Source organism: Cololabis saira, chromosome 6, assembly GCF_033807715.1.
Source record: "Cololabis saira isolate AMF1-May2022 chromosome 6, fColSai1.1, whole genome shotgun sequence".
Lineage (NCBI taxonomy): Eukaryota > Metazoa > Chordata > Actinopteri > Beloniformes > Belonidae > Cololabis > Cololabis saira.
In genome coordinates this window covers 14,118,731-14,141,212 of record NC_084592.1, presented here as the reverse complement: position 1 = coordinate 14,141,212, position 22,482 = coordinate 14,118,731, and the positions used below count along the sequence as shown (strand labels likewise).

The 22,482-nt window shown below is 36.7% G+C and overlaps 2 protein-coding genes across 5 annotated transcripts in view; one reads left to right on the top strand and one right to left on the bottom strand.

Annotated features, from left to right (window-relative positions):
- The first annotated feature begins 523 nt into the window (after nt 1-523).
- Nucleotides 524-16,879, top strand: gpr161a (G protein-coupled receptor 161a). Its single transcript, XM_061723333.1, has 6 exons — nt 524-715; nt 4,812-5,199; nt 8,833-9,554; nt 11,416-11,523; nt 13,141-13,266; nt 16,209-16,879. The coding sequence occupies exons 2-6, from the start codon at nt 4,856-4,858 to the stop codon at nt 16,478-16,480; spliced, it is 1,572 nt and encodes a 523-aa protein (XP_061579317.1). The 5' UTR covers nt 524-715; nt 4,812-4,855; the 3' UTR covers nt 16,481-16,879.
- A 2,259-nt stretch (nt 16,880-19,138) lies between these two features.
- The window catches only part of dcaf6 (ddb1 and cul4 associated factor 6), a 34,843-nt gene continuing 31,499 nt past the window's right edge, over nt 19,139-22,482 (bottom strand). For all 4 annotated transcript variants that reach the window (XM_061723329.1, XM_061723331.1, XM_061723330.1 and 1 more), the window contains 2 exons: nt 19,705-19,810; nt 19,139-19,624 (listed from right to left, as the gene is read on the bottom strand). In XM_061723329.1, the coding sequence (XP_061579313.1) occupies nt 19,566-19,624; nt 19,705-19,810 (165 nt within the window). In that variant the 3' untranslated portion in view covers nt 19,139-19,565. The remainder of the gene's footprint in view (nt 19,625-19,704; nt 19,811-22,482) is intronic.

Below are 22,482 nucleotides of genomic sequence, written 5' to 3'. Positions count from 1 at the left end.
TTCAGAATAAGTGTCCAAGTTTAATTATTTAATTTTCAGTAAAATATTCATTGTTTTTGTCAATTTTTTTATTTTATTTCAGTGACCCTTTGGGGCTTATTATAATTAAAATACAATTCATTTTAAGTAAAAATATATATTTATTATTTCAGCATTTAATTAATTAATGACACATTTAATTAATGATTTCGTGTTGCATGAGAATCATGAAATGTAAAACTGCATTTCATTAATTAATGACACATTTAATTAATGAATTCGTGTTGCTGAATCATGAAATGTAAATGTAAAACTGTCAGTTTCACTCGTCAATTAATACATTAATTAATTAATGACAAATTTAATTAATTAATTATATATTTCATTCCCGTTTTAATTAATTAATGATGTATTTATTTATTTAATTTTGGCACAAAAAATCCTCCATAGCAGTTTGCTGCTTGAATGGATTTGAAAACAGGGCTGGTTTTTCCTCGACGACCACCCACATGTGGCTGTGAGAGGGAGGAGGAGGAGGAGGAGGAGGAGGAGGACGCCATTGCAGCCGGCTGCCTCAGATTCGTCCCGACAGCGATACTTTAAAGTTATTATCCGTGTTGTTTCTCCCCCGTTTCCGTCCTCCGGGGTTCCAGTGAGGAGTAACCCCGGCCGGATGGAGGTTTCTCCTCCGGGCAGCAGCGCAGACATGCGGAGCCGCGCTGCCGAGCAGACCCAGGTAGGAGAGCCGAGGCTCGGGACAATGGGAGAAAGTTTTAGCCCAAGTCCTGCTAACTAACCCCTAGCTCCGGGGGAAAACTACAATTCAGCTCTAAAGATGGTGGGAATGTGGCTGAACATCATCCCTTTACGGTTAAAACCCTCTTTACAGCCACGCAGAGTAAACAATGGGCACATTTTAAAAGTATGGTGGAATAAACTTGAGTCATGCAGAATCTCTATAGAGATGCAGAATGTGCATTCTGCAAGATGTTTTTACAAAGATTTCTGACACCTACTACGGTATTTACATTTATTTATTTATGTATGTATGTATGTATATATATATATATATATATATATATCTCACAGCAAATTTATATAAACTGTTCTAATTTCTTTTTTTAAATATTATTCTATTTATTTATATATATATATATCTCACTACATATTTATATAGATAAATTGTTCTAACTTATTTTTTTAAATAATATATATATATATATATATATATATTTATATAGATACGTTGTTCTAACTTCTTATTTTAACTATTTTTTATTAATTTTTCACTTTTACAAGTACAAGCAAAACAGGCAAACAAACAAAAAACCCTCATTACCACCACACGCAGTAAACAATGGGCACATTTTAAAAGTCACATGCAAAATCTCTAGTTGTTTTTACAAAAATGTTTGACACGTATTGTTGTGTATACATACGTATTTTACGTATACGTTTTTATATATACATATACGTTATATATATATATATATATATATATATATATATATAATCTAAATATCGCAGCATATTTATATAGATAAATAGATAAATTGTACTAGCTTCTTTTTTTTTTTAAACAATATTTTTATTATACACATATATATATATATATATATATATATATATATATATATATATATATATATATTAGGGATGGGCGGTATGGACTAAAAAATGTATCACGATCATTTCTGGCATTTATCCCGATAACGATAAAAATGACGATAAAAAAATACCAATTCAACTCCATCTTTTTAACTATAAATCTATCTCGCTCTCAGATCCGCCACGTTTGTTACACATAAACGTCATCAATTTCTTTCTTTCTTTCTTTCTTTCTTTCTTTCTTTCTTTCTTTCTTTCTTTCTTTCTTTCTTTCTTTCTGAACCAATCAGCTTGACACAAAAACGTTATCAACGGGAATTTATCGTTTTTACCGCGAGATTACAAATTATTACCGTGGGGAGTTTTTTTGACGGTTTATCGTGAACGGTAAAATATGGTCCATTCCTAATATATATATATATATATATCTCACAGCATATTTATAGATAAATTGTACTAACTTCTTTTTTTTTAATATATATTTTGGTTAATTTTTAACTTTTACAAGTAAACTATAACAACAATATCTGTTTACCTCATACACATCCTACCTGCTTTTTTTCCCACTGTTTTTCTTTCTTTTCCCGTACTGCACTACTTTTATTTTCATTCCAATGTATAGGCCTATACTGTTTATATTTCGTAATTATATATCTTTTACCTTTTTACCCCTCCCCTGCATGTGTGTATGTTAAGTGTATTGCTGCTGAACAAAGTGAGTTTCCCCATTGAGGGAGAAATAAAGGATAAAATAAAATCTAATCTAAAGAATGGACAGATAATATGATCCACAGAAATCACAAGCAAAACAGGCAAACAAACAAACAGAAAAACCTAAACAAAACACCAGCTCAGATCCATATAAATTATACCCTGGGTTACAGTAAAAATGTACAGTATGACCAGTCAAGAAAAATAACATGATATTAGAGACATCAGGCTCTACATAGTTCAAATAGGGCCACTACATAGTACTTTAATCTATACAAAAGGCTCATATTATATTATATGGGAATCATTTTGGTGTACTAGATATTTATAAATACATGTATAATGCCATAGTACAGACTAGAAAAGAGAATTAATGAGCAAATAAAATTAGTGTAATGAGTAAACCATCTTTGAGTGAAAAAATATGGACAATAAAATGAAAAAAAAGTGTTTTTTAAGATAGTTAAGGAATTTATTACGTCTTTAGGTTATGTCATTGATTGGAACTGTTTAGTTTGTGTGAGGATTAGATTGTTTTTATGAGGGTTGGGATTAGTTTTTATTATTGTAACTTTTTCTGTGTCTCATGACTATTGGTCTTGAAACAGATGATTAAAATGCTTATCTAATCAGCTTGTAATTGTATTACCACACGAATGTCACATTGTTCTTATAACAAACTTGGATATTGCTTGTTTTCTGTTTCTACAGTGAACTTTTCCATTAAAGATAATGTAAGATATATTATCATCGTTTCATTAATTTGGGGTTTATTGTTTAAAATATTTACATTTGAATACTTTCTGACCAAATTTGTTATTTACTTTGTAGATTTTATGAAACCTGAAATAAATTTAAAGGCAAGATTTATTTTTATTTCCTTTTTTTAAATGTCACATTTTGGGAATTTTAAATAGATGAACTCAAAGTGCAAACGTTTAAATTGAGGCTTAACAGAGGGAGGTCCGAAATGACTACGTTTACATGCAGTCAAAATTCGGGTTATTGCTAATATTCCAGTTACTGAAACATTCGGAATATTCCGTTTACATGCGTGAGAAAACAGGGTTATCCCTGTTTACATGGTAATTAATCATTTGGGATATCTCCATCAAACCAGCGACGCACGGAGCATGTCATGACGCAATTCCTGTAATTTCTGCTTCTTCTTCCTGTATCCAAATCCAAAACAACAACAATAACAGCAGCACGGCGGATTATCGGACCCGCTGGTACCGTTCTGTTTCTCAGCCCTGTAGTTCGCCTTTTCCAGCGGTGCTTGATCTGGTCTGGCGTTCGTACAAATCCTGCTTCGTGCAACTTTTCGCTCACCTTTTTGTAAATCTCGCTATCCCAGTACTTTCTACCATCTACAAATGCCAAAATGTTCATATCTTTCATTACATTTATGAAGTGATTAGTCTTCTCCTGGTCTTGCGTTTCTCCATGTTTATAAGCAATTACTGGACTCAAAAGAGCAAGATTCCTTGCTAAAGGAACATGTGCAGAAAACAAATTCCTGTTCCGTTTGATGGGGATATTCCGTTAGGCGTTTACATGACCAAATATTCGGGTTAGAAAAGGAGTAACCCAGGGGTCATATTCAGATTTTTAGAAACTGGAATATGAGCAAATTCCGGTTATTCAAATGGGTTATTGGTGTTTACATGGCCGTGTAAAACCGGGTTATTGCTAATATTCCGGTTTTAAAAGGGTTATTGACTGCATGTAAACGCAGTCAATGACTACGTTTACATGCAGTCAAAATTCAGGTTATTGCTAATATTCTGGTTACTGAAACATTCAGAATATTCCGTTTCCATGCGTGAGCAAACAGGATTATCCCTGTATACATGGTAATTAATCATTCGAGATATCTGTAACAAACCAGCGTCGCGCGGAGAACGTCATGACGCAATTAGCGTCATTTCCACTTCCACTTCCTGTATCCAAATTCAAAACAAATGCTGCTTCGCGCAACTTTTCGCTCACCTTCTTTTAATTCTCGCTATCCCGGTACTTTCTACCGTCTACAAATGCCAAAATGTTCATATCCTTCATTACATTTATGAAGTGATTAGTCTCCTCCTCACTCCAAAAGTGTGGCGTGGTCTTGCGTTTCGCCCATGGATCTATTATATTTTGCCATGTTTATAAGAACTTCCTGGACTCAAAAGAGCAAGATTCCTTGCGAAAAGAACATGCGCAAAAACAAATTCCTGTTCCTTTTGATGGGGAAATCCCGTTAGGCTATACATGACCAAATATTCAGGTTAGAAAAGGAGTAACCCAGGGGTCATATTCGGGTTTATAGAAACCGGAATGAGCAAATTCCGGTTATTCAAAGGGGTTATTGGTGTTTACATGGCCGTGCAAAACCGGGTTATTGCTAATATTCCGGTTTTAAAAGGGTTATATACTGATGTAAACGCAGTCAATGTTTTTTTATCTATAATTAAAGAGAGAAAAACATGGTAATGTTTTTTATTTAACGGTGAGTTTCTCCTCTGCAGTCTCCTGCCGTCGCATCACCCGTCCGGTGGCCCCGTCTGTCACCATGAACGCCAGCAGGAACTGCACCCTGGTGGGGAATGGCGAGGGCCTGGCCGCCCTGGAGTCGGTCTCCATCGTGACCATCACGCTCCTCGCCGGCCTGGGGAACCTGCTGATCGTGGCGACCCTCTATCGCAGGCCGTACCTGCTCACGCCCAGCAACAAGTTCGTGTTCAGCCTGACGGCGTCCAACATGCTGCTGTCGGTGCTGGTGCTGCCGTTCGTGGCCGTGAGCTCAGCCAAGAGGGAGTGGGTGTTCGGGGTGGTGTGGTGCAACTTCACCGCCCTGCTCTACCTCCTCATCAGCTCGGCCAGCATGCTCACCCTCGGCGCTATTGCAATTGACAGGTTTGTACCAGATTACAACTGTAGTCATAATCAAAAATTCATTAAAAAAAAGTGTATATATTTTGAACTTACTTAAATTTAATTTTTTGCCTTACTAGCATATACAGGACTGTCTCAGAAAAATTGAATATTGTGATTTTCTGTAATGCAATTACAAAAAGGAAAATGTCATACATTCTGGATTCATTACAAATCAACTGAAATATTGCAAGCCTTTTATTATTTTAATATTGCTGATCATGGCTTACAGTTTAAGAAAACTCAAATATCCTATCTCAAAAAATTTGAATATTCTGTGAATCTTAATCTTAAACTGTAAACCATAATCAGCAATATTAAAATAATAAAAGGCTTGCAATATTTCAGTTGATTTGTAATGAATCCAGAATGTATGACATTTTTGTTTTTGTAATTGCATTACAGAAAATAAAGAACTTTATCACAATATAGTAGGGGTGGGACGATAGGGGTAACTCACGATTCAATACTGTGGCGATATGTGGCCCACGATAACGATAATATCACAATACACAATATCTATGATATTCGATATATTGTAAGAAATTTCATCAACGATATATCACGATACATGTGACTGAAAAAGAAAAAATACCCATGAAAAGGAAAACGTCTGTAGTTATGCATTTACTCAATGCCAAAACTTCATACAATGTACAAAGAAAGTGCATTTGTATAGAGCCTCACTGCCTCCTAGGCTTGTAAATGTAAACACTGTACAGCTGGACAAATTGAAATGCATGAATAATAGTGCGGTGACAACCGCGTAAATCCATTATGTGTGTTGTAATAAAATATCGATATTTGCCATCAGTTTATGGATTATTTATTGCGATAGAGAGCGCAACAATATATTGCAATATCGATTTTTTTCCCCCACCACTACTAACGTAATAATGTAACTATATAACCTCACAGCTGGTTCATCTGAAACAAGACAGATTAAAGTCATTTGGATCAATGCTTATGGCCAAATCCTAGATTAACTCTCATTTTCACCCCATTTCCTGTTGAGGGCATCAGTATTAGTATCAGTATAGTTTAGCCAGAAAGTCTCAGTATTGTTTGCAGATCTTTTTAAAATAAATTCAGATAGATAAAGAGAATAAGCAAATTATGAACAAAAGAAAACCTTTTTGTTTTTCTTTGCATGATTTTCTTAAGTTTTCTTAAATTTGGGGTGCAAGGATGTAAATAAAAACAGAATACAATAATTTCCTAGAAATGTATACCCAATATTCACAGTTTTTTTAGTTTTTGGTGACTGTGATAGCTTTAATTTTATAATTAACTTTTAAAGACAAGAAAGATGCACAGTGTCAGTGGGGTGGAGTCTCGCCCAGGTATCCTGGGATGAACACCGGCTCCAGTTGTTAGGTATACTTTTTTTAAAATCGTGGATCTATTCTTGCAGCTTTTCAGAGAGGAGAACATCCACTCCTCACTGAAAGACTCAACTTCTCTGAAGTTCTCTCCTCTTTTTTATATCCAACCATGTTAATGACCGGTTTTCACTGAATCCAGTTAGTGTAGTCGTTCTTCCTGGTTCTTAGAAGTACACAATTCATTTTTTATGAATGTGTAACTGTGTGTGCTAGTGTCAAATTCAAAATGAGAATATGTTTAAATATGGAAAAGAGGCCTTCAATATCACATTTGTTGCATTCTGGTTTTGTTTTACCGTTCAATCAACTCTATTGAAATGTTGATTTTGGTGCAATCTGATATTCAAACTTCTGACTCCAACTTTAGTTCAACGGTTCTGTGGCTTAAAAGTGACAGAGGTGGACGACGTCCAGGCAGGATTTATTTACCGATACATGCATTGTGGTAAAACCGAGCAAAGCAGCTACTCAATGACTGGTAGTTGATTTAGATGGCTTGTAGGTGAGAATTAGAGCGAGACAGGATATTCCTGAGATAAAACATTTTATCTCCTCATACCTGAATATTTATATCTTTGAGATTAAATAATCCCCAAACTGGGAAAAAAATAGCCCCCCCCCCCACACATTCTTAGTAATAACTAAGTTAGTCTCCTTGTATTAACTATGAGTAGATACTAGGGCTGGGCGATATGGACCAAAAGTCATATCTTGATATTTTCTAGCTGAATGGCGATACTCGATATATATCGATATTTTTTCTGTGACATAATTGGGGTTTCCCCCAAAGCATTATAGCATAGCATCTCTGTTAGCTTCATTTTTTTCTGAGGCAAACCCTTAAAAAACAGTCAGTTTTAATACAAAGCCTCGTGCCAAATGTCACACAGGTTCCTTTATTAACAGAGGTCTGCACAATATCAAAATGTATAAAACAAATGAAATAAAAATAAACTGCCTGCATATATAGAATAAAAATGCTTCTTGAATAAAATAAAACAAATATTCCTTTCCTGCATAACAATTAAATTAAAATACACTGTGCAATTAATACAATGTAGACAGTAACAGGCAGACTTTTCCACTGAGGTTGACAGTTGTGCAAATAAAACATTTGTGCAAATCTCAAATAAAACATTCAAGTCAATTTGTCACAAAATAAGCTATCAAAATCATAAAAAAAAAAAAAAAAAAATTAAATCGATATAAACGATATTGTCTCGTACCATATCGCGTTTGAAAATATATCGATATATATTAAAATCTCTATACATCGCCCAGCCCTAGTAGATACGTTTAAAAATGTCTTGTTTGTTTGTAAAATTCAAAAGGTTTTGATACCATGTTGATAGAATATATCACCAATGGTTGTCTGAGGCAGACATGGTCATTTTAGCTTTAGTTTGACTCCAGTTTTCTTCTTAAACTCTCAATTTCTAAATCAAAGAGAATGTGACTCTGATTGCACTATTCATCAGGAAAGATCAGGTTATTTCTATAAATAAGAAAAAGATCATAAAACAGCTCGGACACACAAAGTTAATGTTCCTGCATCCTACCCCTATTTCCAAATAACAACCAAAAATAGCTTCTAGGAAAGGAAAAAGATTTGACTGTCTCATTAGATTAACAGTGTAATTTTGGCAGTGTTGCTAATCCAAAGCAGCCAGTCATCAAACATTCACTGGTTTTTATGAAACAAAACTGAAGGGAACACAAACAACATTTCTCATTTTCTCTGATGTTTAAACCAAAGGTTTTATTTGGCTTTCAAAAAAATAAGCCTTATTTTGTTCATTGCAGCTACTACTTACTAAGACCTTTCATTCACATGCACAACATTAAATATTTTCTAAAGTAGATTTTAAAACCACTTGACTTAAACAGTTTATTCTTCCTTGTTGTCGGGGATCACAAAGGTTCCTCTGTCAGAGCTACAGTAAATACGATCAATAGCCTCCAGTCTTCACTTTTCTCACCGCTCTCCTAATTACCCTCAGCACCTCTGGGGATTTCTGATTACAGGGAACGCTTTTGTTCTCCTGTCAAGTTCTTGTCTTTCCTTTTTTGTTTGCAGCTTTTAACCAAACAGATTACAGTGTTGTCGGGGAGGGGAGTGCAGCTTCATTTCGCTTGCTTATATCTGAGCTGCTTCTGTTTTATTTGGACCGGGGAGTCTCCCTGGAGGCCGACGATTTCTTCTCACCGCGTCCCTCTCTCGTCTCGACAGGTACTACGCCGTGCTGTACCCGATGATCTACCCCATGAAGATCACGGGCAACCGTGCCGTGGTGGTCATCGCCTACGTGTGGCTGCACTCGCTGGTCGGCTGCCTCCCTCCTCTCTTCGGATGGTCCTCCTTCGAGTTCGACTGCTTCAAGTGGACGTGCGTAGCCGCCTGGCACCGGGAGCCGGGCTACACGGCCTTCTGGGTGGCCTGGTGCGTCCTCCCGCCACTCTTCATCATGCTGGCCTGCTACGGCGTCATCTTCCGCGTCGCCCGCATGAAAGCCCGCAAAGTCCACTGCGGGACGGTCATCGTGGCCCAGGACGAGTCGGCGGGATCTCAGAAGAACGGACGCAAGAACTCGAGCACCTCGACGTCGTCGAACGGCAGCCGGCGGAGCCTGGTGTACGCGGGGAGCCAGTGCAAGGCCCTGGTCACCATCCTGGTGGTGATCGGCACCTTCCTGGTGACGTGGGGGCCGTACGCCGGGGTGGTGTGCACCGAGGCCCTGTGGGGCCAGGGCAGCGTGTCCCAGGGGCTGGAGACCCTGGTGGCGTGGCTGTCCTTCTGCAGCGCCGTGTGCCACCCGCTCATCTACGGCCTGTGGAATAAGACTGTGAGGAAGGAGCTGCTGGGGATGTGCTTCGGGGACCGGTACTACAGAGAGTCCTTCGCCACGCGGCACAGAACGTCCCGTCTCTTCAGCATCTCCAACAGAATTACAGGTGGGACGACTGGCGTCCGTCTGGATGTCTTCATTCTCCGTCATCTTGTAAATTCATTAAAATTCAGATTTAATATTAGGGCTAGGGATTAGGGCTGGGCGATATGGACCAAAAGTCATATCTCGATATTTTCTAGCTGAATGGCGATACTCGATATATATCGATATTTCTTCTGTGACATAATTGGGGTTTCCCCCAAAGCATTATAGCATAGCATCTCTGTTAGCATCTCTGTTAGCATCTCTGTTAGCTTCATTTTTTTCTGAGGCAAACCCTTAAAAACAGTCAGTTTTAATACAAAGCCTCGTGCCAAATGTCACACAGGTTCCTTTATTAACAGAGGTCTGCACAATATCAAAATGTATAAAACAAATGAAATAAAAATAAACTGCCTGCATATATAGAATAAAAATGCTTCTTGAATAAAATAAAACAAATATCTCTTTCCTGCATAACAATTAAATTAAAACACACTGTGCAATTAATACAATGTAGACAGTAACAGGCAGACTTTTCCACTGAGGTTGACAGTTGTGCAAATAAAACATTTGTGCAAATCTCAAATAAAACATTCAAGTCAATTTGTCACAAAATAAGCTATATCGTCATTAAATATAAAAAAAAAAAATATCTAAATTTTTATAATCATTAAAAAAAAAAAAAAAAAAAGCTATATCGATATAAACGATATTGTCTCGTACCGTATCGCTTTTGAAAATATATCGATATATATTAAAATCTCGATATATCGCCCAGCCCTATTATCATGCTTTGATTCGATTCCGATATTGATTTGGGTTATTGTTATTGAAACTGTTTTTTGAGCTGTTGCATGAATTATATAACTGTAGTTATGCAACATATTAATGCTAGTATTATATTGAGATTAAACAGCAAGTATTGGCAGCTAATGATGCTGTAAGGACCAATCAGCTCCCAGAATGCTGATAGAACTGCTTTCAGAAACATCGTGGGGCAGAATTACCAAACGGATCCAGGGAGGAAACAGAGACGGATGAAATCGGTTTTAATTTTTCCCACATTCCGTTTTAATTTTTTCCATTTTCGGTCTATTCCGCTTTTAAATTTTTGAGAGTTTGGTTTTTAGCATTTTATGCAAATGTAACCCTAAAACAGTATATAAAGTAATGAAATAAAGACAATTTATGCAATTATAACTGAAAACTTTAATGTTTTCATACCTTTAAACATATTTAAAGGCAAAAACATGGCACCAGTTATTCGTGTCCAACAAAACATTCCTTTTTTGGACATAAACAAAAAAATACCAAAAGTTGTAATGATGAAAATAAATCGATCTTTAGACATACGAATCGATTTAGAATTGGAAAATCGATTTTTTTCATCACAGGCCTATTTAATATTGATTTTGATGTGACCTTTGCTGTACTTGTGCTCATTTAGACAAAAGTATACTCAACACTGACAGAGGTATTCCAGTTATGACCCATTTTTATGCCTCTGCAACTCGTAATCCTATTGAGAAACCCAGAAGAGCCTGATTAGGGTTTCTGAAAGCTCCTGAATGCAACAACGGCCCTAACTGGAGAGGTGCAGCTGCAGTCGAGCGACAAACAGAACCACAACCAGAACCGCAGCTGCTGTGTGACTTATAAAGAAGCAGGATTTTGTCTTTTAGTAAGAGAGGAAAAAAAACCCTGAAATTATGGCCTACTTAATATACAGAAAGGTTACAGGACCAAAACAGTCAACGTTAAATTAATAAGCCATTTATGCTTCTGAACAACATTGAACAACTGTGTGCTACAAAAGTTCTAAAATAATATCTTGTGCGTGTATAAATGTTGGTGTTGAGTTAAGAAATGGTTTGTTTTTCCAGACTTGGGCATGTCCCCACACCTGACCGCCATGCTGGCCGGTGGAGGACATCTGCTGGCCCCGGGGAGCAGCACAGGAGACACCGGCTTCAGCTTCACTCAGGACTCAGGTTGGTGTTGCACACAGACCAAGAAAACTTAAGTTTATGTAAGGGGTCAATGACGAATAAGAATTTTCAACAGGTCAATTTTAAAATAATAAAAAAAAGTATCTATTGCAGTAGTTCAAACATTAAGAATGTTGTGTACACATAAATTCATATAAAAATTTTAATTGAGTTTTTTGTCAAGATGAATTGGCACTAGCCTTAAAAAAGGTCATGTGGTGCAACCATGATTCATATTAAAATAAATTGATTTCCTTAACATCTTGACATCTTTTTTTTTTTTTACAAGTTTTCAGTATTATAAAAAAATTGTTGTTTTTTTTAATGGCCGCGCCACATGATATTTCATAAAATGGACGTCAGTCAAACTTTGTTTGTATATTATGATAGAAATATAAATACAAATGTGTTGCAATCTTACGCACACAAGACAGTTCAGAAATCATGCCAGATAGGGCAGAAGATTGATTTAAATATATTTAGAGTGATTTCAAAAAAAGTTTTCAAAACAAGAGTCATGGTCGGACGGTCGCACCACATGACATTTTGACGCTTAAAACAACAACAAAATCCCAAATGAGTAGTATTTTTTTATAAAATTCAAGTGAGTCCATATGTGGGACAGGTAGGTAGTATATCTGGTATTTTTTTATCCATTTAAACCTTTTTTGAATTGAAAATAAAATCTGTTTTTCAGAAAATATAGGCGTCACGTCATTGACCCGTAAACTCACATGACACTTCTGTACAACTTGCAAAGTGCTTGTAAAACTCAACAATGAGAGCCAAGTTCTCCTCCAGTGTAATAGTCAGTGTTTTCATCAAAAACACTTAGAGATTGTGGTTCTGATTGTTTTGATTTTAGTGCTTTATTACTTGTTTTCCTACTTGCCTGCGTGTATTTTCATTTTAATTTATTTTCTCTTACAATAAGTAATAATGCAAATTTAACCAATTTCAACTCAACACCTGTAATCAGAACTGGAATATGTTAATTTTATTTTTTTATTTTTTTTAAATCATCAAATATTTCTACTGAGAATGTAGTTTAATGTCAGTAAGACCAATACTTTCCTCTCTACTGCTTCCTTAATTAGATTATGACATCCTGGCAGTTTATTGATGTTAAGCAAAAATATTAAAATAAAAGTAGGTCGTTTATTTTAATTCCCTTCAACTGATCTTTATGGATTATAAATTTTTGAATTCAAAAGTTGAATATAAAATACAATAAAAACAGTGAAATGACTCAGTCTAGCTGTTTACCTGCATGTAATTTTGAATTTATTAGAATAGATTGAAGTCAGGTGACTGGTTAAGAAGCTGCATTTATCTTCGTGCATTTCTTTCCGCTTGTCCTCTTAAATTTGTAAACATGAGGTTTGAAAGGCCGTCACACTCGGTTATTAGTCAGCCGCACATTCCTGTCCCACTGCTCACGTCTTCGGCGCGGGACGGTTGAACGCGGGGCAAGTAAGTTCATGTGCAGCTTGAAGATGTTTCTCACTGTCCACTTTATTCCTCTGCTTTTCTGTTTGTGTGCTATGAAGAGATGTGAAGTTTTATGTGAAATACTCCTTGTAATTAACCAGTCTGTTGTTTTGTTTTTCTTTCACACAGGCACAGATGTAATGCTGCTGGATTACTCCTCCGCAGACGTGTCCTCTCCCCCACTGAATCATGGGAATCCGTCCGGGAAGAGGAGGAGCTCGGTCACCTTTGAAGACCAGGTGGAGCAATCCAAAGGTATCAGCCGTACGTCCGTGTCAAATGACTCCTTTGAGAAAGAAAGTACAGACTGTTTTAAACTCTAAGGTTTTGTTTCCAACTGCAAAATAAATTAAAAAAATTATGTCTTAAATACGGCGTAAGAACAGCAGCATATGACATGTGACACAGTTGTATCACTTATTGAAAACAAAAAAGTGGAAAAAGTATTTGTATTCATACCCCTAAGACTTAAAAATAAAGTAATTTAATCTTACCCAGCGGTGAAAGCAGGGGCGTCCATTGGGTATGGCAAGGTATGGCAGCCGCCACACCTTGGCTTCAGGGGAAAATGTAAATGTTTGTTTTTTTAAATACATTTATGGATTTACTCTGTCTATTTGTATTGATTATTCTATTACTTAATACATATAGAATAACTAAAAATGCAAATCAGAACAACATGATTGATTTCACTAGTTATTATACACTGCAAAAACTGAAAATCATAACAAGAATATTTGTCTTATTTCTAGTTAAAATGTCTAATTTTTAGTAAAAAAAAAAATCTCATTACATTTAAGACAAGACTCAAAAACAACCATTTTCACCTGTTTCAAGTAGATTTTCACTTAAAATCAGTGGAAGAATCTGCCAGTGGAACAAGATTTTTTTGCTTGTAATGAGAAGATAAATCTTGTCCCACTGGCAGATTTTTCTACTTATTTCAAGTGAAAATTTACGTGAAACGGGTGAAAATGGTCAAAGTTATTTTTCTGGTGATGACTCTTGTTTTAAGTGTAATGAGATTTTTTGACTAAAAATGAGACATTTTAACTAGAAATAAGACAAATATTCCTGGTAAGATTTTGAGTTTTTGCAGTGATCAAGACTGCATTTGAAAAAGTTCCAATTTTCTTGACCACACAGATAAGCTCCATAGCAGACTTCTGTGATGAGTATTTGCTGGACGTGTTGATTGATACTCTAGTTAAGTTCTGTGACTCGTAACCTTGCCATACCTTAGCTTCCACTGAATTGACGCCACTGGGTGAAAGAGCAGTGTTCATCCCAGATGTTGACATCTGCAGCCATGACAACAGTAAGCTGAGGCTTCTTCCACTTTCACTGGGATCTGCAAACCCTCACCTCCGATTCAACATTATTACCAACCATATCCATCTTCAGAGGGCACAAATCCCCCCATGGTTTTCTTCATGTCCCATTTTAATACTCTTCAGTGTCCAAAATGTGTCTCAAACATCTCGGGACAAGGTTTTCACACAGGTAGCTGCGACTAAAGTTGCTTTCGTCAACAAACTATGACTAAATATTGTCAACGAACCTTTATCACCTGAGGAAAACGAGAAGAGATGCAACGAAAATGCCGGTAATGTGATAACAATTAAATATATAATGCAATATCATAGACGAATAAAAATGAGACTAAAATGTAGATTACAAAATAAAAACTGCTAAAATGTGTCTTTATTTTCGTTGACTAGTTGAATAGCTGCAGAGTTAGAGGCTGATGCCGTTAACGCAGAGCTCTAGGTTCACGTACATTAAAAACAAAGTTCCATAGAGAAACGCGGGGATCTGCTCTGGGGCTGGAGAAGAAGAAGAACCATCTTTGGATACACTTTCCTACATAGAAGTGGAAAAGAAAACCCAATGTGTCATCGAAAAAGAAAAAGATGGGGAGAAATGCGGAAAAATAAATATGTTGTAAATTCAAATTAGAGTCTTCTGTATCTGGAATGAATGTATTCTTGAGTTTATTAGGTAATAATATAATAAGATAACCTTGTTTGAATTGTAAAATGGGTTTGGCTAAATACAATCTTTGACTAAAATGGTCCTGAACAATTCTGACTAAAATAAGACTAAAATGCTCAGACTTTTAGTCGACTGAAACTTGACACGACTAAAAGGAGAATGAACGTGGCTAAAACTAAAATGATAGCTTGACCCAAAGACTAGACTAAAACTAAAATTGAAACAGGCTGACAGAAACAGCACTAGCTGCGAGTGTGAGAATCTCTAAAAAAGCAGAAGTTTGGCGGGTTGGTGGTGTGAAGAGTATCGACTACAGAAGAGGGAAGATATCAACAATGAGACAAGCTGTTGTTTCTCCTCCATGGGAAGACCTGCCAGGCTTCAAGACCATGTTAAACTTTAATAACCTCAAGTGCTTCATCATTACAGAATCTACTGAACAGTTAGTTTGCCAAATGTCATTGTTAGTGGTAATTCAGTTAAAAAAGACTGCACAACTATTGTTTGTTTGCAAGAGTTGCCAGGAGACAGCCTCTTTGTTTTGCACAGTTACATCAAAACAAACCACTTCTGAAACTATTCTGGGGACAAAACACACCAAAACGGAGATATTTGGCTGCAAGAAAACCACTTACAACTGTAAAACACGGCGGTGGAGGGTGATGATCCGGGCTTGTTTTGAAGCTGCAGGACATCTTGTTGCTAGGTATGGGCGGTATGGACTAAAAAATGTATCACGATAATTTCTGGCATTTATCCCGATAACGATAAAAAAATACCAATTCAACTCCACCTTTGTAACTATAAATCTATCACCACATTCAGTCTTTGGAGCCCCCAAAACACTGCTCTAAAAGAATACGAAATGCTACTAAACTACACCAATTAAATTGAATCAATAAAAGCCAATTAAATTAGTACACTTGTACTGCAAAACTGTAATGACTCAGATCCACCATGTTTGTTACACAAACTTTCTTTCTTTCTTTCTTATTTTAGGAGATTCTTTCTTTTCTTTCTGGCTCATTTCCTTCCTTCGTGTTGATTTAACGCAGAACCATAAATCAGGCTTTATGGGAATTTATCGTTTTTACCGCAAGATGACAAATTATTTTTTTGACGGTACATCATGAACGGTAAAATATCGCCCATTCCTACTTGTTCCATGTCGATGATGTTGACAAATCCTTTTATTTCCTCAGCTGAAAACGCGTCATCCATCCAAGTCCACGCAGACGTCCACAAGTCTCTCGACACGTTTGCGTCCTGCTTGGCGAAAGCCATCGAGAACGACGCCAAGCTCACGCTGTTCGGGGAGAGTCTGGCGATGCAGGCGGTGCTGTCTGCGACCAGGGCGGCGCAGAGACCCCGGTACCTGGACGGCCAGAGACTGAGGCTGGAGAGCATCGATGAAGGGATCGTCAAGGACGACAGAGAGGAGGAAGAGGTGGACGTGGAGGACAAACCTGTCTGAACACAGCAGCTCCTTTCACAAAACATTTTTGTCCGAGGCCTCGCGGGTCTCTGCGGTACCGCTGAAGAAGTCTGAACTTCCTACATACGTCTGTACTTGAAATTATTAGAAGAGGCACATTACTCATTCCACAAGGTTGGACCAGGTAAACATTTGTATAATTTATGTAATCATAGGAAACCTAAACTACTGTTACCTAAATTGTTGGGTTGTTTTTATATGTTTTTTATTTTATTATTATCGTATATTTTCTAATCAACATCCTGCATTGGTGCTGTCACGTGAAAATTATACATCTTTTTTATTTTGTCTTTTAAAGACTCAATATTCCATCTCTCTTCCTAAAAATCCTGTTTCATTGAGAAAAGTAGGTTTCATGTGTAGGCACATTTTTGAAGGTTTATCATCTCACGGCAGGCAGATGTTTTCACTCACCGCGTGTAATTAGAAGTCTGGAGCGAGGAGGCCTGCAGCCTCCTGACTGGTGGTTTGGTCGCACCAGACAGTGAGACTAAACCATATTTACTGTTGCACAAGGACCTAAAATAACTGCATCCTCATTCTGAAAGATTTTCGCAACTTTTCCAAGTATAAATTAAACATACTTGTCAATCTGAAACCACATCCGGTGCATCTGGCTGCATTTACCTCCTGTTTTAGAAAAAAAACAAACACTGCAGTGCACCACGAGTCTGCAGCAGCGATGCTTTAAAGTTAAAAGGAGTCCCTTGGAAGATTATTATTCTTTACCGTAACAATACTTTTGTATTTGTTTCACAAAGTCTTCACTGTTACAACATGTCGCTGTAGCCACAGTCCTCGTATTTAAAGGTTTTCAGCATTAAAAGAGTCAACAATGCCAGGATTTTTTTTTTCTAACCAAGAAGACTTTGTCACATTCAGTCATAAGATGAGATGTTCCTTTATTTATCGTATTCTCCTCAGAATGTGTCCTCAGCATCCGCCAGCTGAGCATCTTGTGAGTGCACTCTAAACAGAACCCTTATCTCCACACACGGTCTTTAATTGCACTCAAACATGCAGCGTATATTAGAGATCGTTGCAGCTTATCAGCAGAAATCACGGCGAGCACGTCAGACAGAAATTATGTTGGATTGTTTGTTTACAGTCAACTCAGATAAACTTCAGAGGATGGTTAACTCATTTTTTCTACATTCCAGCTACCTTTAAACGTAATAAGTAACCGGTTCTACTGCTTCGGTTTTATCTTGTACATTTTCTTTATTTTTATCATGTCTGAACAGGTACTACTTTTGTAAGGAAAAGTTATACACCTTTTACTCTATAGTAAGTATTGCTACAAACATTAAAGCTTGATATCACAAGGTTTCAGCTGCTCCTTCATATTTCATGTTTGTGAAGTGAAACTAAACATTTTCAGCTGTGATACTAATCCGCATAAATTGAAAGATTATAAACCTCGTGTTGCTCTGAAAGCAAATTCAGTTGGAAGTTGCAAGAAAGTTACATTTTAAATGAATCACATTTCTACAAAGATGGTACTGTTTAAATAGTTTAGTATCAAATATATGCTCTCTATATAAACCAGGATCTGTAGCAGGGTGATAGTCATTGTTGCATTATCCCAAATGTGTTTTATAAAGCATAAAAAGTTTCCTCTAAAATGTTTATGTTTACCTGACCTTTTAAAGAAGTCTTAGATCTGGTTACCTGCTTAAGAGATCTCCATCTGACCGCATAATTGCCATTATTACAGGGAAAAAGGTTTGTGGTTGTGATAAAGAATGCAGATTTTCACAGATTTAAAATGATTTCTGCCACAGAATCTCATGTTCAGATATACTGACCCAAATTTAACCCTGCGGTTACCGGTAAGCTGGAGATAAACATAAAAACTAGACGCTCTGCTCGGTCAGGAGCAGCTGTGATGGACGACTTTTACCATTTTATTAGTCGTCTTGATAAAAATCAAGCTTTTAACCTTGTTAATGTGTTCAGATTTATGTTGTGTGTTACAGTACACGCGATGAGATTTGAATATTGTGATAAAGTTCTTTATTTTCTGTAAAGCAATTACAAAAACAAAAATGTCATACATTCTGGATTCATTACAAATCAACTGAAATAATGCAAGCCTTTTATTATTTTAATATTGCTGATTATGGCTTACAGTTTAAGATTAAGATTCCCAAAATATTCTAATTTTTTGAGATAGGATATTTGAATTTTCTTAAGCTGTAAACCATGATCAGCAATATTAAAATAATAAAAGGCTTGCAATATTTCAGTTGATTTCTAATGAATCCAGAATGTATGACATTTTAGTTTTTGTAATTGCATTACAGAAAATCACAATATTCTAATTTTCTGAAGTGTGTGTGTGTGTGTGTGTGTGTGTGTGTGTGTGTGTGTGTGTGTGTGTGTGTGTGTGTGTGTGTGTGTGTGTGTGTGTGTGTGTGTGTGTGTGTGTGTGTGTGTGTGTGTGTATTTATTTATTTATTTATATTCATTCAAATTATTGCAGCTGGATTTTAACTGCCCGTAAAAGGTTAGTAAAGTTCTCACGGTTGCTTATTTGCTGCATTATTTTGACTGGATTTAATTTGCGTTCATTATATTTCTAAACAGCCGACCACCTTTCCTTCCCTTTTCAATAAAAAGGCGAAAGCGTTGGTATTTTACTTAAAGTCTGTATTCACATGCTGAACTGCCGTGGCAGCACATCAACATCGTTTTTTGCAACAAATTCAAAAATGTCAAACGTTAACACTGATCAAACACCTGCTTCTCTCACGGAAATAATATTGCACTTAACATCCTTTCACACCAGCCGCCATTGTTCTAAAACTTAACCTATACAAGTACTGACGCCCTGATAGCACTCACACAGATGTAGTAATCCTGATACGGAAACATCAGTAAGAAAGTCATCTTTAAAAAAAACGCACACAAACACACAGGAGGCTAGAAATGACACTAATCTTACAAATTATTTTATACTATACTAATACAAATCTCAGGTATTTTTCAAGTGCTATACAGCAATGACAAATAGTTATTTTTATTCTTTTTGTTTGTTTTTTTTAAATAAAATGCCACCTGTCTACTGCTCGTCCTCGTTCTCCTGGCCCGAGCCTTCGGAGCGATCGCCCTCCAGTCGATCTGCGGGGAAGGAGAAGGTCAACGAGGTAACGGAGACAACCATCAGGTCTCGGTGCTCGGAGTCAAACGTGCGTGTTTACCTGATCTGATGTGATTGAGGGAGGCCAGCATTCGCAGCATGAAAGAGGCCGGCACTGTGATTGTGTTTCTCGTTTCTTCTAGCATCAGCTCGTTCCGCGTTATTACCTTTTCGGGAAGAGGAGAGTAAAAGTTCAGGGGATGTGGTGAGGAACTACGTTAATCTCACAGGGTTGTGTACAGCAACTAAACCGCTAAAGTTACAGTTTATTTTTCTCATATTGGCTGAAATTACCACTATTTTCTGATATTACATAAACATTTATGAGCGGACTGTTTACCATGAAGCTGTGCAAGTTACACCTGCACACTAAAAGATGAAGACTGTGGTCTAAGCTGAGGATGTTAGTTTTCTTGTTTATTGGTTTGCATGTATTTATTTAGTTAAATGATATTTGAACATTATTTGTATGTGTTGGTAAAGTTTCCTCTGGTAAAGTCATCTGGTTGCGCATCTTTGTGCTGTTTTCAGGTATCACTTGAGGACGACAAGCCCACCGAGTATTAAGAAATATCAGGAGTTACATCATGTATCGGCACGTCCAAGTGCGTCTATGAAAGTTGTTTCCCTCTATTTTTGATTTATCATCAGGTATCGGTTCTATGACGCCTCGGGTTTCCATGGTAACACTATGTAATCACGTCGCAAGGACAATCCTGGACAGCAGGAGGAGGGAGACAGTTTATCAGAGGTGTCAAGTAACGAAGTACAAATACTTCGTTACCTTACCTATACTTCACTGGAGTAATTATTTTTCAGACGACTTTTTACTTTTACTCCTTACATTTTCACACAATTATCTGTACTTTTTACTCCTTACATTTTAAAAACAGCCTCGTTACTCTATTTCATTTCGGCCTTTAAAAAAAAACTATCCAGTTAAATTGCTCCATCCGGATAGAGTGAATTTGGTTGTGGTTGTTTCAGATGTTCTTGTCCAGTTTTGTTCTTACATCCGTTCCCTCAGATTCCTGAAACTAAACTTGGATGTACATTCCAATAAAGGTTAGGATAAATGATAACATGCCTCTGAAGTTTGACTTTTTGCACCATTACAATACTTATAGGCAACTATTCATCATATCTCCTGCTCTCTGAAACAAATGTTAATGCTCAATAGTACACATATATGGTTCTTTAATATATTTGCATTATACTAAGATGCATTCATTTTCAATGGCTTTTGTCCTTAATGGCTTTTTTCCCCCTTACATTACTTTTACTTTTATACTTGAAGTAGTTTTGAAACCAGTACTTTTATACTTTTACTTGAGTAAAAAAACTTGAGTTGATACTTCAACTTCTACAGGAGTATTTTTAAACTCTAGTATCTATACTTCTACCTGAGTAATGAATGTGAATACTTCTGACACCTCTGGAGTCCAACGGAGAGGTTGGGAGCGGCATGATTGCTGAATGTGTTTGAATTTTCTAGCCAGTTACTGGATTTTGGGAGGATCCCGACTGCAGCTTTAAATGAATCTACTTTTATTTTATTTCTGTAAATCCTTAAAAAAAACATAGTACATAGTTATCTTTGCACGTTCTTGTGGGCCAGATACAAGGACGTGGCGGGCCAGGTTTGACCCGTGGGCCTTAAATGTGTTGATCTACATGAACATCAACACAGAGGGTGAAAATCAACCTTCCTTGAGTTCCTTATGGGATGATCTGAAACATGGAGGCAAAACACTTGTAAATAAACACTTATTTGCTTTCGGGATGGAAGAACAGAACAACACATGGAACCAATGGCCAAGAAAGGCGACTCATTAGCACTCTTACTGTGGCTTCACACTGAAAGCGTCACGGGCGTCCGGCTGCCATTCATTTTCTATGAAAGCTCGCTGCAAGAGGCGTCGGAGGCATACAGAGCGTCAATTTGAAGTTGAGAGAATCTCAACTTAACAAATGAGCAGCAATGACGCCAAGGCAGCGTCCAATCACAGACCCAAAGCAATAAGCCTCAATGCAGATTGTACTTTCGTGTTCAAACATACACACATGCACACATGAGCATAGCTGTGCACTAACAAACTTATTTTATCAGGAATTAATATATTTTATCTACCAAACTGACATTTCTGCTGATTTGACTGCCGTTTTTGCCTGAACTAAATGTTTTCACCTGAACTCTGCTCATGTGAAACCTAACTGATGGTTGAGGAGATGGATGGTCTTTATTTTATTTGCAACATCAATCCAACGCAAAATCATTAAAAACCGTGCTTATTAATCACAAAACACAGTTTAAACATTATGACCGAAGTCGCTACAACCCGGTGTGTCAGTGTGAATCCACAGTTAGAAAAATTTGTTCACACTTAACCATCCTCTAAAGCAGGGGTGTCAAACTCATTTTGCTTGGCGGGCCAGATTTTACCAATTTTTTTCTCATTTTTTTTCTAATTCTTTTTTTTTTTTTTTTACTGTTATCTAATCCAATATCAGTTCAGTTCATTTTAAAGGAAATATGCACTTTGTTTACACTAATTATGTAAAATATATTTCTTCAGGGTCTTTTCTTGAAGTTTTTTTTTTTTTTTTTTCAAATTATACAAATCATACAAAGATAAACAGAAACAAGTATGTTTTTTTATATATTTCGCTTTTTTATAGGAAATTTAATTAAAAGCAAAATTTTTCTTATTACATCCGAGAGTGTTTCTTTGTGATTTAGAGATTTTTCCAGTACAATTAAGTGCATTTATTTTTAAAAATTGGCGCGGATATTTACGCCAGTGTGCCGAAAAAGTCAGCACTTCTCTTTTAACTGTTT